This window comes from Perissodus microlepis, chromosome 3 (genome assembly GCF_051167445.1).
Source record: "Perissodus microlepis isolate ML-2025 ecotype Zambia chromosome 3, ASM5116744v1, whole genome shotgun sequence".
Classification (NCBI taxonomy): Eukaryota; Metazoa; Chordata; class Actinopteri; order Cichliformes; family Cichlidae; genus Perissodus; species Perissodus microlepis.
Window position 1 is genome coordinate 6,865,976 of NC_140463.1, and position 15,793 is coordinate 6,881,768.

Genomic DNA, 15,793 nt, shown 5'->3' on the forward strand with positions numbered 1-15,793 from the left:
AGTGTTTCAAATATTTATAAATACATTCTTCTGAATATTAGCTTCTGCTAATTAGGCTAAAGGTAAAGTATGACGAAACTGAGTCTCTTTCATTTTAGCACAAACTTTTCAGTTATGAGGAGGCGTTCCGTTTCCTCATACTTTCCATCCTGTTCATCCACTTTTCTGTTAGCCACGCCCCCACAGGTGAACCAGCAAATCACTGCCTCCGTTCTCACAAACGTGTGATCTGTGGCCGGTCGGACTTCATTCCACAGATGTGCTTTAACAAAGTGTGAAGCTGAACTCTGAGCTGTGACAGTGTGAGCAGTGTGAGAGTGTCAGTAGATGATCAGCAGAGGAAAGTGAAGCTGCTGTGAGCTGATGTCCTGAAGGGCTTTTAAAGAGTCTCTTAGTTTGACAGGAACATGAAGATGTTTGTGGTGTTTGTGATCCTCCTGCACGGTAAGTACACCTTCCTCTCTCTGCTCTCATCATCAGCTTTTCTTTCATCTCTCTCTCTTTAATGTGTTGAAGTGCAGCAGGAGGAGATTTCCATCAAACACTGGATTCTGATTCAGATCAAACTAACAATCCAAAGCAGCAACTTTCAAATCTCTGGATTCTTCTTGGTGCCTTTCAGATGAGTTCATGCTACAATCAGCTATGTCAGCCTTTTTTAATCTGTCTACATCCTTGTAGACAGTAGTGCGGGGCTGTGGGCCACAGTGTGTAATTTTAAGCATACAGGGAGTGCAGAATTATTAGGCAAATGAGTATTTTGTCCACATCATCCTCTTCATGCATGTTGTCTTACTCCAAGCTGTATAGGCTCGAAAGCCTACTACCAATTAAGCATATTAGGTGATGTGCATCTCTGTAATGAGAAGGGGTGTGGTCTAATGACATCAACACCCTATATCAGGTGTGCATAATTATTAGGCAACGTCCTTTCCTTTGGCAAAATGGGTCAAAAGAAGGACTTGACAGGCTCAGAACAGTCAAAAATAGTGAGATATCTTGCAGAGGGATGCAGCAGTCTCAAAATTGCAAAGCTTCTGAAGCGTGATCATCGAACAATCAAGCGTTTCATTCAAAATAGTCAACAGTGTCGCAAGAAGCGTGTGGAAAAACCAAGGCGCAAAATAACTGCCCATGAACTGAGAAAAGTCAAGCGTGCAGCTGCCAAGATGCCACTTGCCACCAGTTTGGCCATATTTCAGAGCTGCAACATCACTGGAGTGCCCAAAAGCACAAGGTGTGCAATACTCAGAGACATGGCCAAGGTAAGAAAGGCTGAAAGACGACCACCACTGAACAAGACACACAAGCTGAAACGTCAAGACTGGGCCAAGAAATATCTCAAGACTGATTTTTCTAAGGTTTTATGGACTGATGAAATGAGAGTGAGTCTTGATGGGCCAGATGGATGGGCCCGTGGCTGGATTGGTAAAGGGCAGAGAGCTCCAGTCCGACTCAGACGCCAGCAAGGTGGAGGTGGAGTACTGGTTTGGGCTGGTATCATCAAAGATGAGCTTGTGGGGCCTTTTCGGGTTGAGGATGGAGTCAAGCTCAACTCCCAGTCCTACTGCCAGTTTCTGGAAGACACCTTCTTCAAGCAGTGGTACAGGAAGAAGTCTGCATCCTTCAAGAAAAACATGATTTTCATGCAGGACAATGCTCCATCACACGCGTCCAAGTACTCCACAGCGTGGCTGGCAAGAAAGGGTATAAAAGAAGAAAAACTAATGACATGGCCTCCTTGTTCACCTGATCTGAACCCCATTGAGAACCTGTGGTCCATCATCAAATGTGAGATTTACAAGGAGGGAAAACAGTACACCTCTCTGAACAGTGTCTGGGAGGCTGTGGTTGCTGCTGCACGCAATGTTGATGGTGAACAGATCAAAACACTGACAGAATCCATGGATGGCAGGCTTTTGAGTGTCCTTGCAAAGAAAGGTGGCTATATTGGTCGCTGATTTGTTTTTGTTTTGTTTTTGAATGTCAGAAATGTATATTTGTGAATGTGGAGATGTTATATTGGTTTCACTGGTAAAAATAAATCATTGAAATGGGTATATATTTGTTTTTTGTTAAGTTGCCTAATAATTATGCACAGTAATAGTCACCTGCACACACAGATATCCCCCTAAAATAGCTAAAACTACAAACAAACTAAAAACTACTTCCAAAAACATTCAGCTTTGATATTAATGAGTTTTTTGGGTTCATTGAGAACATGGTTGTTGTTCAATAATAAAATTATTCCTCAAAAATACAACTTGCCTAATAATTCTGCACTCCCTGTATGTAGGGTAAACTGTTTGTATATATCAGAAACAATAAGGCACTAATAAGAAGCATCTGATTAAGACTTCAACACTCTCCCTGAACACTGAGATCCATTTTACTTAGAGGCGTTTACAGAAAGAACTGTTTGAAGAAACGTAATGTACAGCGAGAAAATCTCCTGAACAAAACCTTTATTATCATCTGTGTGGACACGCAAATTAATATGACATTAATATTTTTAAGCACATCAAAATTGGCACCCCATGTCAATGCTGCTAAACACCTCAAATTAAGTGACTTTTACTTTTCCCTATAATGTCCTCTGTGGGTTTTCCAGGTTAATTTCTTATTAAAACTACACCCAAAAAACAAAAATAATTAACCCTTTCTAGCCCTTTCCCATACAAACCTTTGTTTTCCCCCCGTGTTTGTTTTTTATTTGGAAAAAGATGACTTTAGCTTTCTCAATTGAAAATTTAAATACCCTTCTACACCCAGCTATTCCCCTTTACCTATCCCCTCTTGGAGTTTCTTAATGAGATGGTCTATATTTTTCCCCCTTATCCACAATGCGTCATCATCAGCAAAAATGGATTTACCATAATTTACAGAGATATCTGTTGTTAAAAAGTTAAATGCAAACCAGTGGGCCTACAACATATCCTGGAGAGTTCTTGTGTGACACCTTGATAATGAGACACCTTTTTAAAGGGCATCAGTTGGGACTGAACCAGCTGATATTAATTATCATTAATTGGGAGGATTGGTTTCACAACATGGCTCAAGCAGTCCTTCACTTTTTTATCTTATCTGATTCAGGATTAGTATCTTGCCCGATAATATTTGGCATGCAGTCTGGAGCAGATAGGGAACAATCTGCTCTACCTCCTGAGCTACACTACAATGTGGTTTGAAGTACTTTGGCACAGATGGGAAGATGTTAGTATGAGTCAGTGAGTGAATAAATGTCTTACTGCCTCTCGTTACCTCGTTGGGTCCGCGGCTCTGATCTGTAGCATCTGTAGTAGCTTTGTCCTGAAAGTTGGAAAGAGACGTTGGGAGGTTTCACCAGCAGAACTTTATTCCTTTGGAGGTGGTGAACACAGTGAACAGCTGAATACTAACTTTTCCCTCACCACTGTGTCTGTTAGACTCTTTTGGCTTTGGTAGCTACTATTATACATACTTGTCTTCTTCTCACTCTCTGTAAACTTTGTAGTCTCATTAATCTCACTATCTCTCACACACACACACACACACCAGAGAGAGAGAGGTGGTTCCTGTCTACTCCACAACTTTAAATCTGTGGCCTGAAATACATTACCCATCAGGCTACTTTCTTAAACCTATCACTGTAAGTTATTGTTGTAGTGAAGGAAAGTCAGGTTGGAGTGATCTATTCTCACAGGAGTGTGTCTGTTTCTCTGTCACACATGCTGCACATCATAGTCTGTGATGTTTGTTAGAATTATGAAATTTTTGTGTTATTGATATTTTATCAATATTTTTATTGAATGGGAGCATCAATCATGAGGACAATTAAAGCTGTTTTATGTTTTAATACCTTAAGAGGTCTGCTAAAGTGCAGCCGTTTTGTTCTTTAAAAGATTAAGTCTTTCACTTCAGTGTGACTGATTAAATTAACTTGAGTGTTTGTTGTTTGTAAAACTGGTTTCTGAAGATAATGTTGGTTGTATTCAACTCATATTAACACTGGGTCAAACCCACAACATTTATTTGATTTGATTTTCTGTCCTTCCAGTTTCCCAGCATGCTCTGGCTGTGGTGGTGGAGGTGACTGAGGGGGAAAGGTCTGTCCTGCTGCCATGTCTGTTTTCAAGTATTACACCTGAGAACAATCCCACAGTGATGTGGACTCGCATTGACCTCAACCCCAAATCTGTACACCAACGAGGCGAAGGAGGAGATGATCTTAGAGGACAAAACCAGCATTACAGAGAACGCACATCAATGAGACCGGATGCTCTTGACTCTTCAGACTTCAGCCTCACTCTGAGAAAACCTACAAAGAGTGACAGTGGCAACTACACCTGCTCCATCGGTGCTGGAAGTGATGAACGGAGAGTCGGAGATATCCAGCTGAAAGTCAAAGGTTAGCAGAAAAACTCCAACAAATGTTGTAATTACTGGTCATATGTTAGTACTGCAGACAAAGGTCAGAGGTCAAACTGAAGAAAAGCATTTCCTAAATGATTCTGCAAGTCTCGATGAAACCAGCAGTAACGTTTGTAGACTTGACTTCACTGAAAAAAACAAAACGTGAGAACAAAGCAGTAAAAAGGGATCTTGCTGCTACAACCGTTGGAGATTTATTCATTGAGATATATTTAGTTCAGCTTCTGGTCAGAGAGGTGAGTTCATGTCAGGGAGGTCCAGGACACACACGTCTGTACATATATTTATAACTGCCAGCTGACTTTTTACTCATCACTCAACATGAAACATTCAAGATGTTTTTTTCTACGTGTGTCAAAATCTGTGTTTTTGTGCTAACCTGAAACTTCACCATGATCTTTTATTAACTGTAGTAGCATCTCATAAATATGTTTTTTTTTTTTTTTTTTTTTTTTTACTACTGAAAACAAAAAACCTCAGAGAATATTATTATTAATGGTTGCTGGACAGAGTCAGAGATCAAGAATGTAGATACCCAGCTGTGCTCAAGTTACCATCAGTATTACTTGTCCTATATGTTTATGCATGGTCAGTCATCCAGGTAAATCCAAAAAGTTGATTCTGTTCATCTGTTTGCTTTAACAGCAGTTGTCCTTCTTCACTTTTGGATCGCCTGGAGCTTTGTTTAGGGATCTTATTACTTATAACCACATTAATAATTACAGGTCACTTGGATAGATTTCTCACACAGAAAATGCTACGTCCAGATGAACAGAATAAAGTTTTTGGGGTTCTAGTTCTGTGGTTAATATTGTGGTTTCTTGTCCTCTCAGACCAGCAGGTGGAGGTGAAGGTGGAGGAAGGGTCAGACTCTGTCATCCTGACCTGCCTGAGGACACCAGAGTGGAGTGGACTTGCTCTGAAGTGGGACTCATCACAGTCCATGAGTATTCTAACAGAAATGACAACCTTATGACTCAGGATGAAGTTTACAGAGACCGAACGATGATAAATGAAGACCTGCTGAGAACCGGAGACCTCAGTCTGACCCTGAAATACCCCACAGAGAGAGACAGTGGAGGATACATCTGCACCATCTACAGGGACAAAGACATCCTGAGACAGAAAGTAGTGCTGCAGGTCAAAGGTCAGAGATCTATATACAGGTCAGAGGTCAATATTGTGGACACAGGTCAGTCACATTTTTTTAATGTTTCTCCACAGAACCATTTCCATCCTGGGCCATAGCTCTCATAATTCTCCTGGTTCTTCTTGTGGTTTCTTGTTGTCTTTCATATCATTTCCGTCAGTATTTCATGTCAGGTGAGTGTCTCCTACTACACTACCCATAATGCCGATGGTTAGCAGGTGTCCTCTGGTGGCTCCTTGACTGTGGCTCACACAAACTTGTTCCAGAAACTGAAAGAGTTGAGAGTTACAAACAGCTGATACAGAGAGCTGAAGAGAAACTTCCAGGTTTGTTCCAGAAGTCAGAAAACCTCCTTCAGACTCAGTCATTGATCAGTGAAACAGCTCCACAACATGACTTTACTAAACAGTGTGTGTGCTTCACTGCATTGATCTGACACAGAGGCTGCATGTGGACAAGCTGTTCTTCTTCTGTGGTGGTAAACAGCAGGCTGACATGGAAACATGTGCTGACAGTAAATGTTGCAGCAGCTTCAGTAAATGTTCCTCCTTGAGTTGTGCTCAGTCATGTGGTGGAGAGCTTCAGATGTTCAGAGCAGACACATGAGATCTTCATGGTTTCTGTGCTGATGTGTGTGAGACATGGCCGACTGTGGAGGCTCAGTCTGTCTGTTCTTCTGCTCTTCATCCAACATGTCTGCAGCACTTTACAGGACGCTGCAGACTAGTTACCAAAGAACGAGTCAGGAACACATCAGGAACAAACTGAGCCACAATCTGACTGAGACTAGAAGACAAGGAGGGGACAGGGAGGTCATGTGACCATCACAGCTGCTGCTGATGTCATCATGTTGTGCTTTGTTGTTTTCTCAGTTTACACGGTGGAGGTGGATTCAGGGGAGGAGTCTGTCCAGCTGCCCTGCTAAGCTATAGTCGGATTCCTTAAAGACTCTAAAGTGGAGTGGACAAACAGAGACAACAGGAAGATCCACATACATCAGAACGGCTCTGATCAGCCTGGAGAACAGGACGAGTTTTACAGAGAACGAACGAAGATGAAGACAAACTTGCTGAAAACTGGAGACCTCAGTCTGACTCTTGAATATCCCACAGATGAAGACACAAACACCTACACCTGCAGCATCTACAGTATGAAGGGAGACATCTTGTTAACAAAAACTGTGAAACTCAGTGTCAGAGGTCAGTGCTGTTGTAGTTCATTTTTATTTGTATTTCATATGATATACATTTATGAGATTTTTAAGACTAATTTTCCTCAAATATTTTAACCTTCAACTCAATACAGTTCCTCAGTGATTTAGAAAGGCAGAGTTTATCGATTAGCAGCAAGTTGGTTGAAATTTACCAGCATAAAGCTAAAGGAGCATTTCTTAGAACATGTAGAAAATGAGACAATGACGGTTTGTAAAAGTTTTTCAGCAAATTTGGAAAAGGATGATTAACATCATTTCATGGATTAGTAAATGAGACACACACATATATATATATATATATATATATATATATATACACACACACACATATAGATATAGATATAGATATATCTATCTATCTATCTATGTGCAGGAGAACAACGTCTCTCTGAGATATTTATTTACGTACGGATACAAGAACTATTTCACACCACCTGTAAGAATATAATGCAATATATCTGTCTGGCAGAGAATCATCTGCACTTACATTTTTGCTTGAGTATGAAATGTTTTATTTAAATACTATTATTACTAATAATAAACATGCATAGCTGATTGATCTGTATCTGGAGCAGAAAGCCTAGTTAACAAAGAAAGTTGATGATCACTTTGTTAATAAACATGATCTCTGACTGGGGTCAGGTAACACAATTAAAGCCTGGATATCCTGAATTTGCTTCACAAGACGTCCCCAGGTAACTAGTTGTTTCCTGCAGTGAACTACTTGATTCTCTTTCAAAGAACAACAACAAAGCTTGTCTCTGGACATGTGACAGTGATGTTGAGGTCTTTAAGAAACAGACAGCTGTGACGCTGATTGGAAAAACAACAAAGGCAATATTTTCTCTGTTCAGTGGCATAATCTGACTGATTAGTAAAATGTGTTTTGACTTGAAATATTTCACTTCAACTACTAAATGTAAATCATGCTCAGTGTTGCTGCTCTTTTCTGTATAGCTCATATTTTTGGTGTCCTCTCAGTTTACACAGTAGAGGTGGTTTCAGGGGTGGAGACTGTCCTGTTACCCTGCAAAACCAGGACTAACCTGCCTGAAGATGCTAGAGTGGAGTGGATGGACAGTGACTATGAGAAGGTCCATGTTTATCAGAATGGCTTTGACCAGCTGGAAGAACAAGACCAAGATTATAAAGATCGAACACAGATGAATAAAGACCTGCTGAGAACTGGAGACCTTAGTTTGACCCTGAAGTACCCCACAGACTGGGACACTGACATCTACACCTGCACCGTCTACAGCAGGGAGGGAAACATCCTGAAAAAGAAACAAGTGAAGCTGAAAGTCAGAGGTCAGTGCTGTAGATCAAGCTCAGGGATCAAAGCATAGTTAGTTTTCATTTGTACGTAGGTGTGGTAGTGGGCCTTGCCACTGTCGATGCTTTTCAGTAAGGATGAGAGTCAAGTTGTGGTTTGCACACACTATAAATACTTCTAATTGTATATTTAACGTGCCTGGCTGTGGAGTGCCGACTGTTCACAAGCTCATGCGGATCTCTGCTGTGCATCCTGTGTGAGTTTCCTGTATAAGAGGAAAAAGGTTAATGACCTATGGAAGACAGGTCCTTCAGTTTTACAGGCACTGTTTACACACCACTCTACAGCTGTGCTGTTAAAGCACGCCCCAACAGCCACATACCCCATGGTGAGCTAGAAATATGTTACTAGGATCCCAAACTCATCTGTCATTTTCTGGGCTTAAGAGAGAAACAGGCTCCACTTGTTTGTAAGGTTACAGTCTTGTAAAAAGAACCCTGTGTCACATTATATAAGAAGAAAGCTTATTTTCTGCTTTGTTGTGCTGTCAGGTATCAAGGTGAACGGGGTTTTAGACAGTGAGTCTGTCCAACTGCCCTTCACAACCACAGAAAATCTGCCTGAAGATGTAAAAGCAGAGTGGATAGACAGAGAGAACAGGAAGGTCCACGTGTATAAGAACGGTTCTGACCGGCTTGAAGAACAGGACAAGGTTTACAGAGACCGAACAAAGGTGAATAAAGACCTGCTGAAAGCTGGAGACCTCAGTCTGACCCTGAAATACCCCACAGACTGGGACACAAAGACATACACCTGCACCGTCTACAAGGAGGGAAACATCCTGATGAAGAAACAAGTGGAGCTGAAAGTCCAAGGTCAGCATGTGCTTGAAATCTGAACGCCATTTTTGACATTGATTTCTGCATCCATTTTCTTTTGCCTAATTAGTTCAGAGCAGAGGTAGGTGGGTGCCTGTAGCTTACCCCAGCTACCATGGGGCAGGAGGTGGATACACCCAGGATAGGTCGCCAATGTGTTGCAGGTCACAATCTGTTGTTAACACAGAGAAACAGACAACCATTCACATTCACATTTGTGGGCAATTTAGAAGTTAACCTAACAATAATGTCTTTGACCTGTGGGAGGAAGCCAGAGTACCTGGACAGAACCCACGCAGACAGAAAGAAAATGCAAAATCTACACAGACAGGCCCCATCCAGGTGGTGGAGTCAAACTCAGGCAACAGTGCTAACCTTCTTGCCATTGCCCACTTAATTTCTCAAATCATTTAAGCATATTAAATTGCTCTCAGGTGGTGCTTGATTCTTATATCACATTAGTGATGGTACTTCTGTCTGTGGTGTGGATCCAAACAGAAAAATAACTGTTAATAAACTTCTCAGTGGGCAGTGGCCTCGGGGAGTGTCTGGAAGTGGGAAGCAACCCAGCCAATGATTCAGTTTGCTTTGAGGAAACAGTCCATCTGATGTTATCAGATCATCATCAACTTTGAAGGAATTCATTTGATTTGACTGAATTAATTTTCAGTGAGGCTGTTTGATCTTGAATCTTTTTAGGAAATACAAATGTTCTTGTATTTAATGATCCATTTTATATCTACGACAAAAAGACCCAGACAAAAGCTCCACACTGACAGGTGAAATTACTGTAAAGCAGGAAATAGACACAAAAAAATAGCACCATCAGACTCTGATCATCTCTAACATTTTGAACTTGTTTTCACTTTCTAGATATCTGTCCTGTTACCTTCTACTCAGATATGCTTCTGTCCCTCAGTTTTCTCTGCAACACTGAAAAGCCAGCTGCTGTCTGAACAGCTCATGTTGTATTTGTTGTCCTCTCAGTCTGTCAGGTGGAGGTGGAGGAGGGGGTGGAGTCTGTCAAGTTGCCCTTCAAAACAACAGAAAACCTGCCTGAAGATGCCAAAGTGCAGTGGAAGGTCAGTGGTGATAGGATGGTCCATGTGTTTAAGAATGGCTCTGACCAGCCTGTAGAACAGCACCAGTTTTACAGAGACCGGACGAAGGTGAATAAAGACCTGCTGAAAACTGGAGACCTCAGTCTGACCCTGAAATACCCCACAGACTGGGACACAAAGACATACACCTGCACCGTCTACAAGGAGGGAAACATCCTGATGAAGAAACAAGTGGAGCTGAAAGTCCAAGGTCAGCATGTGCTTGAAATCTGAACGCCATTTTTGACATTGATTTCTGCATCCATTTTCTTTTGCCTAATTAGTTCAGAGCAGAGGTAGGTGGGTGCCTGTAGCTTACCCCAGCTACCATGGGGCAGGAGGTGGATACACCCAGGATAGGTCGCCAATGTGTTGCAGGTCACAATCTGTTGTTAACACAGAGAAACAGACAACCATTCACATTCACATTTGTGGGCAATTTAGAAGTTAACCTAACAATAATGTCTTTGACCTGTGGGAGGAAGCCAGAGTACCTGGACAGAACCCACGCAGACAGAAAGAAAATGCAAAATCTACACAGACAGGCCCCATCCAGGTGGTGGAGTCAAACTCAGGCAACAGTGCTAACCTTCTTGCCATTGCCCACTTAATTTCTCAAATCATTTAAGCATATTAAATTGCTCTCAGGTGGTGCTTGATTCTTATATCACATTAGTGATGGTACTTCTGTCTGTGGTGTGGATCCAAACAGAAAAATAACTGTTAATAAACTTCTCAGTGGGCAGTGGCCTCGGGGAGTGTCTGGAAGTGGGAAGCAACCCAGCCAATGATTCAGTTTGCCTTGAGGAAACAGTCCATCTGATGTTATCAGATCATCATCAACTTTGAAGGAATTCATTTGATTTGACTGAATTAATTTTCAGTGAGGCTGTTTGATCTTGAATCTTTTTAGGAAATACAAATGTTCTTGTATTTAATGATCCATTTTATATCTACGACAAAAAGACCCAGACAAAAGCTCCACACTGACAGGTGAAATTACTGTAAAGCAGGAAATAGACACAAAAAAATAGCACCATCAGACTCTGATCATCTCTAACATTTTGAACTTGTTTTCACTTTCTAGATATCTGTCCTGTTACCTTCTACTCAGATATGCTTCTGTCCCTCAGTTTTCTCTGCAACACTGAAAAGCCAGCTGCTGTCTGAACAGCTCATGTTGTATTTGTTGTCCTCTCAGTCTGTCAGGTGGAGGTGGAGGAGGGGGTGGAGTCTGTCAAGTTGCCCTTCAAAACAACAGAAAACCTGCCTGAAGATGCCAAAGTGCAGTGGAAGGTCAGTGGTGATAGGATGGTCCATGTGTTTAAGAATGGCTCTGACCAGCCTGTAGAACAGCACCAGTTTTACAGAGACCGGACGAAGGTGAATAAAGACCTGCTGAAAACTGGAGACCTCAGTCTGACCCTGAAATACCCCACAGTGAGAGACAGTGGAGAATACAGATGTAAAGTCTACGGGAAGATCAATAGATACAAAAAAGTACTGCTCAAAGTCAAAATCACAGGTTGTTGTTTTTTCCTTTGATTCTTTGTATGTATGTGTTGTTGTTTTTTTAACTAGAATTCCTAAATTATGTTTGATGGTACACATGTGTGATAGAAAACATTTTAAACTTGACATGAAGACATTTGGATCAGGAATAAGTTGGCTTGTTTTTATATTTATTTAAATGTGTGTGTGTGTATATATATATATATATATATATATATATATATATAATTCTTTTTTTTTTTTTTCAAGTGGTTCAAGTGTGATATGGATCCTCTGCTGAAGGAATCTGCTTTCTATCCACAACCTGTTGATCTGTATCTGACTAACAGCAGTGAAGGAAGCCCTGCAGTTATAGAGAAACTGTCTCAGTTGCATCCAGTCAATGGAAAATGCTGCTCAGTGTTGCTGCTGCTGGCTGTTCAGCTCATTTTCTGCTTTGTTCTATTCTCAGTCCCCAAAGTGGAGGTGGATTCAGGCATTGAGTCTGTTCAACTGCCCTTTGAAATCAAAGCTCACCTGCCCAAAGACGTTAAAGTGGAGTGGAAAGACGGTTCATACAGAAAGATCCACATATATCAGAACGGCTCTGATCAGTTTGAAGAACAGGACAAGGTTTACAGAGACCGAACAGAGATTAATGAAGACCTGCTGAAAACTGGAGACCTGAGTCTGACCTTGAAATACCCCACAGACTGGGACACAAACACCTACACCTGCATCCTCTTCAGCAGGGAGGGAAAGATTCTGCTGAAGAGAAAGGTGGAGCTGAAGGTCAGAGGTCAGTGCAGCCTCATGTAAGCATGTACGCGAAATCTAAGGTCCATTTTTGGCATTGATTTCTTGCAATATGAGCCTAACTGTGACGACCAGATGTTGTCAGTACTTTGCAGGGACTTGTTTCCATACAGAAGAATATCTGATGAAGTAGAACTTAAAAATACCAATACACATTATCACTGCAAAAGTATATTAAATGAAATCCAGGTACTTATCAGCTGTGAACAATGGTTTATTCTATTATTTTCGAACAAAATACAGAGTACTGGACCAACACTGAAGTCCAGGCTTTGTTAGCTGAGATTTAATTAGACTATTACCACCAGCATCTGCAGCCATTATAATTGGGAGCCAAGCACTAACACTTGGAAGGTCCTGTTGTATCTGCTCCATTTATTATTTTATGCCTTTTTGCAGTCCTTAACATGCTTCAAAAATACATGAAATTTTGCACATGCTTCAGGCCTGGTTGACATATTTTATTGATTTCATACATGGGCATTTCAAGATGGCTCTAGAACACCACCTATACAGGATGTGATGAATTCCTACAGAGACACACTTTGAACATTCACACATACATTTGCCACCTGTAAGATTTCAACAATAACAACAACAACAAAAATCAGCCCAGGCACCAGGAGGTGATGCTTCCATATGTTGTCTGCCATGGAGCCCAGACCTACAACTCCATCCAGGCTTTCCTGCACCCCTGTGATAATCCTAGTTTACAATGGTGCCTGCATTTTTATTTCATCTCAAATATCTGGCCTCATTCTAGTGTGTGCCTCCCAAATCTTAGCCACTCTCTTTAGATGTTCTTGAATTGACTGGAGTTTAGCCCTCTCAGTGCTCCTAATCTTCAGATCCTGGATAGGTGGCTCTAAAGTGCTGCCAAAGTCCATTTCTAACTTGACTGAAGTAATTGCTGTCCCGCACTGTCTTCCTTCTCTCACCCCAACCGGTCGCAGCAGATGGCCCCGCCCCTCCCTGAGCCTGGTTCTGCCGGAGGTTTCTTCCTGTTAAAAGGGAGTTTTTTTGTTCCCACTGTCGCCAAAGTGCTTGCTCATAGGGGGTCATATGATTGTTGGGTTTTTCTCTGTATCTATTATTGTATGATCTTCTGTAGAGTAAAAAAACACTTTAAGGCGATTGTTGTTGTGATTTGGAGCTATATAAATAAAATTGAACTGAATTGTCAGAGGTGGAGTTTGGCAACTAGTCCATGTCATGATGGACAGATGACATGTACACAGGCTGGCCAGACGATGCAATTCTTAGTGACATCTGTACCTTTGGAGTTCCAAGTTTGTTCCATCTGTGTCTAAGATCTTGTGAATTATTCTTGTGATAGGGCGAATCTCTTCTCTTCATCTTCGTCTGACTCCTGAAATCAATAGTAACAGTACTCTCTTTCTGAGCTTTCTATCTCTAAATCATCAGTTTTCTCCTCCTTTTACTGTCCCAGAAAATCTCCCATTCACTCTCATTCCCACAGATCCACTGTGGTTCTTCTTCTTGCTTCTTCTATCTCTTCCGTTTTGTTCTGAAATCTCATGTTGCTGTAGCCACTTGTACTTTTTCTCTTTTTCTGGGATTCTTTGCACCTCACTGTAGTCTCTGACAACTGATGAGTGATGGGTTTTTCTCCATTCTACCACTGGCAGCATGTCCACTAAAGATAATGCTCCTGATGATAGAGTGCTTTTATTGCATGTGGTAAAAACAGTTTTAACCCGATTGGTCAAAACGTTGGACGAAGCCTTTAGACGCCATGTCAGCCTCATGTTTCATCTTCTGCACCTTTCCAGCATCTCCCTGTATGGAGACATCTCTTCTCGCATCACCATGGCAACCATTGCTTGTCATCCAGTCAGGCTTGTAGAGAGAGAAGGGGAAAGAGAGCATTCCCTAACAGCAGAATTTATACCCCTGTTTTTCTCTAGGAGAGTCCACCTTAAATTTTTATGCTTTCTGGTGCCATCACCATCCAGGCAGACCATCCACCTCAAATTCCTTCTCCCTGTTCATATCTGTTAGTGTCTAAGTCTAACAGTCTAAATCCAAAACTATTCTACAAAACATATCTCTGTGCAGTAAAGAATGAAACAAATGTGTGATACAATTTGTGAGGTCATTGCATAAAATACAATAATGGGGCTATATGAGCCTTAAAGATACAAATAAATTTCTCTATAGCTCTGAACCTGCTGTCTGTCTGTCCTTTGTTTGTTGTCCTCTCAGTCTGTCAGGTGGAGGTGAACGAGGGGGCGGGATCTGTCCAGCTGCCCTTCAAAACAACAGAAAACCTGCCTGAAGATGCCAAAGTGCAGTGGAAGATCAGTGGTGAAAGAACGGTCCATGTGTATCAGAACGGCTCTGATCTGCCTGAAGAACAGCACCAGTGTTACAGAGGCCGAACAGCAATTAAGCAAAAGCTGCTGAAAACTGGAGACCTCAGTCTGACCCTGAAATACCCCACAGAGAGAGACAGTGGAGAATACAGATGTGTAGTCAAAACAGAGGAGATCAAGAGATACAAAACAGTGTTGCTCACAGTCAAAGGTTTGTTTGTTTGTTTGTTTGTTTCTTTTTATTTATTTGTTTGTTTGTTTCTTAGTTCCTGTCTGACTGTCTTGTGTCTCCTCTGCAGGGAGAGTTCAGGTCCAGGATCAAACAGGGGACATCAGGAACAGAAGCAGCTCCATTGATCCGACTCCTCTGATGGCTGATCAATCAGTTTGATCTGTGTGTTCTTTGATTATTGATCAGTGATGTCAGAGTGGAGTCAGTGTGATGTTGTTGTTGTGTGTTTGAGACTTTTAGTGTCCATGAAGGTCTCTGCTGCCGTAGATCCTCTGAACTGTGACAGAGGTCTCACTCTGGAGGAAACATCGCAGCATTTTCATTTTATTTACAGCACTTGAGATTATTTATTTATTATTGATTATGTTTTGCATTTTTATGCCGATAGAGAGATTTTTTTTAAACTAACTTGGAAAAATACCCGTTTTAAAAAATATCTGCAGCATCACATTAATGTAAGCGTGCCTTCACTTCAGTCATAATCATGGTGTCAAAGTATTAAAGTTGTTTGTCTCAAACTGACCTGTGACCAGCTTCACTCAGTGTGAGCTGTTGATTATTTCTCTTTTTTTATTAGTTGGATCTGCACACAGAGGTCAAGACTGATATTTTTTACATTTTGTATTTTTATAATGATAAACTGTGAAATAAAAACTTTGCCCACAATCACAGTCTTCACCAGAGTAACATCAAAGCAGTAATCTTTAGCCAAGTGTCCGCCATAGTAATTCCAGTTCACTGTGTATTTCTGCCTTACCCTTGTACATATTACCCCAGTCGCAAGTATACTTGTGTAGTTAATTCCCATGTGATCATTGTTATCACTGCCTACACTTAGTCACTGTTTCACTCCACCTGTATATAGCAACTGAACTCCACACCAGTGAGTATTCA

General features: G+C 41.3%; 1 protein-coding gene and 1 pseudogene across 2 annotated transcripts; both read left to right on the forward strand.

Annotated features, from left to right (window-relative positions):
• The first annotated feature begins 250 nt into the window (after positions 1–250).
• On the forward strand, positions 251–10,258 carry LOC146389641 (uncharacterized; annotated as a pseudogene). Its single transcript, XR_014799233.1, has 8 exons — positions 251–444; positions 4,037–4,387; positions 5,244–5,334; positions 5,392–5,557; positions 5,635–5,733; positions 7,755–8,081; positions 8,598–8,921; positions 9,912–10,258. The product of XR_014799233.1 is annotated as an uncharacterized LOC146389641 (transcript).
• Positions 10,259–11,335: 1,077 nt separating this feature from the next.
• Positions 11,336–15,504, forward strand: LOC146389642 (butyrophilin-like protein 2). The gene is made up of 4 exons (XM_084922990.1): positions 11,336–11,552; positions 11,997–12,314; positions 14,558–14,878; positions 14,967–15,504. The coding sequence occupies exons 1-4, from the start codon at positions 11,336–11,338 to the stop codon at positions 15,056–15,058; spliced, it is 948 nt and encodes a 315-aa protein (XP_084779116.1). The 3' UTR covers positions 15,059–15,504.
• The last annotated feature ends 289 nt before the right edge of the window (positions 15,505–15,793 follow it).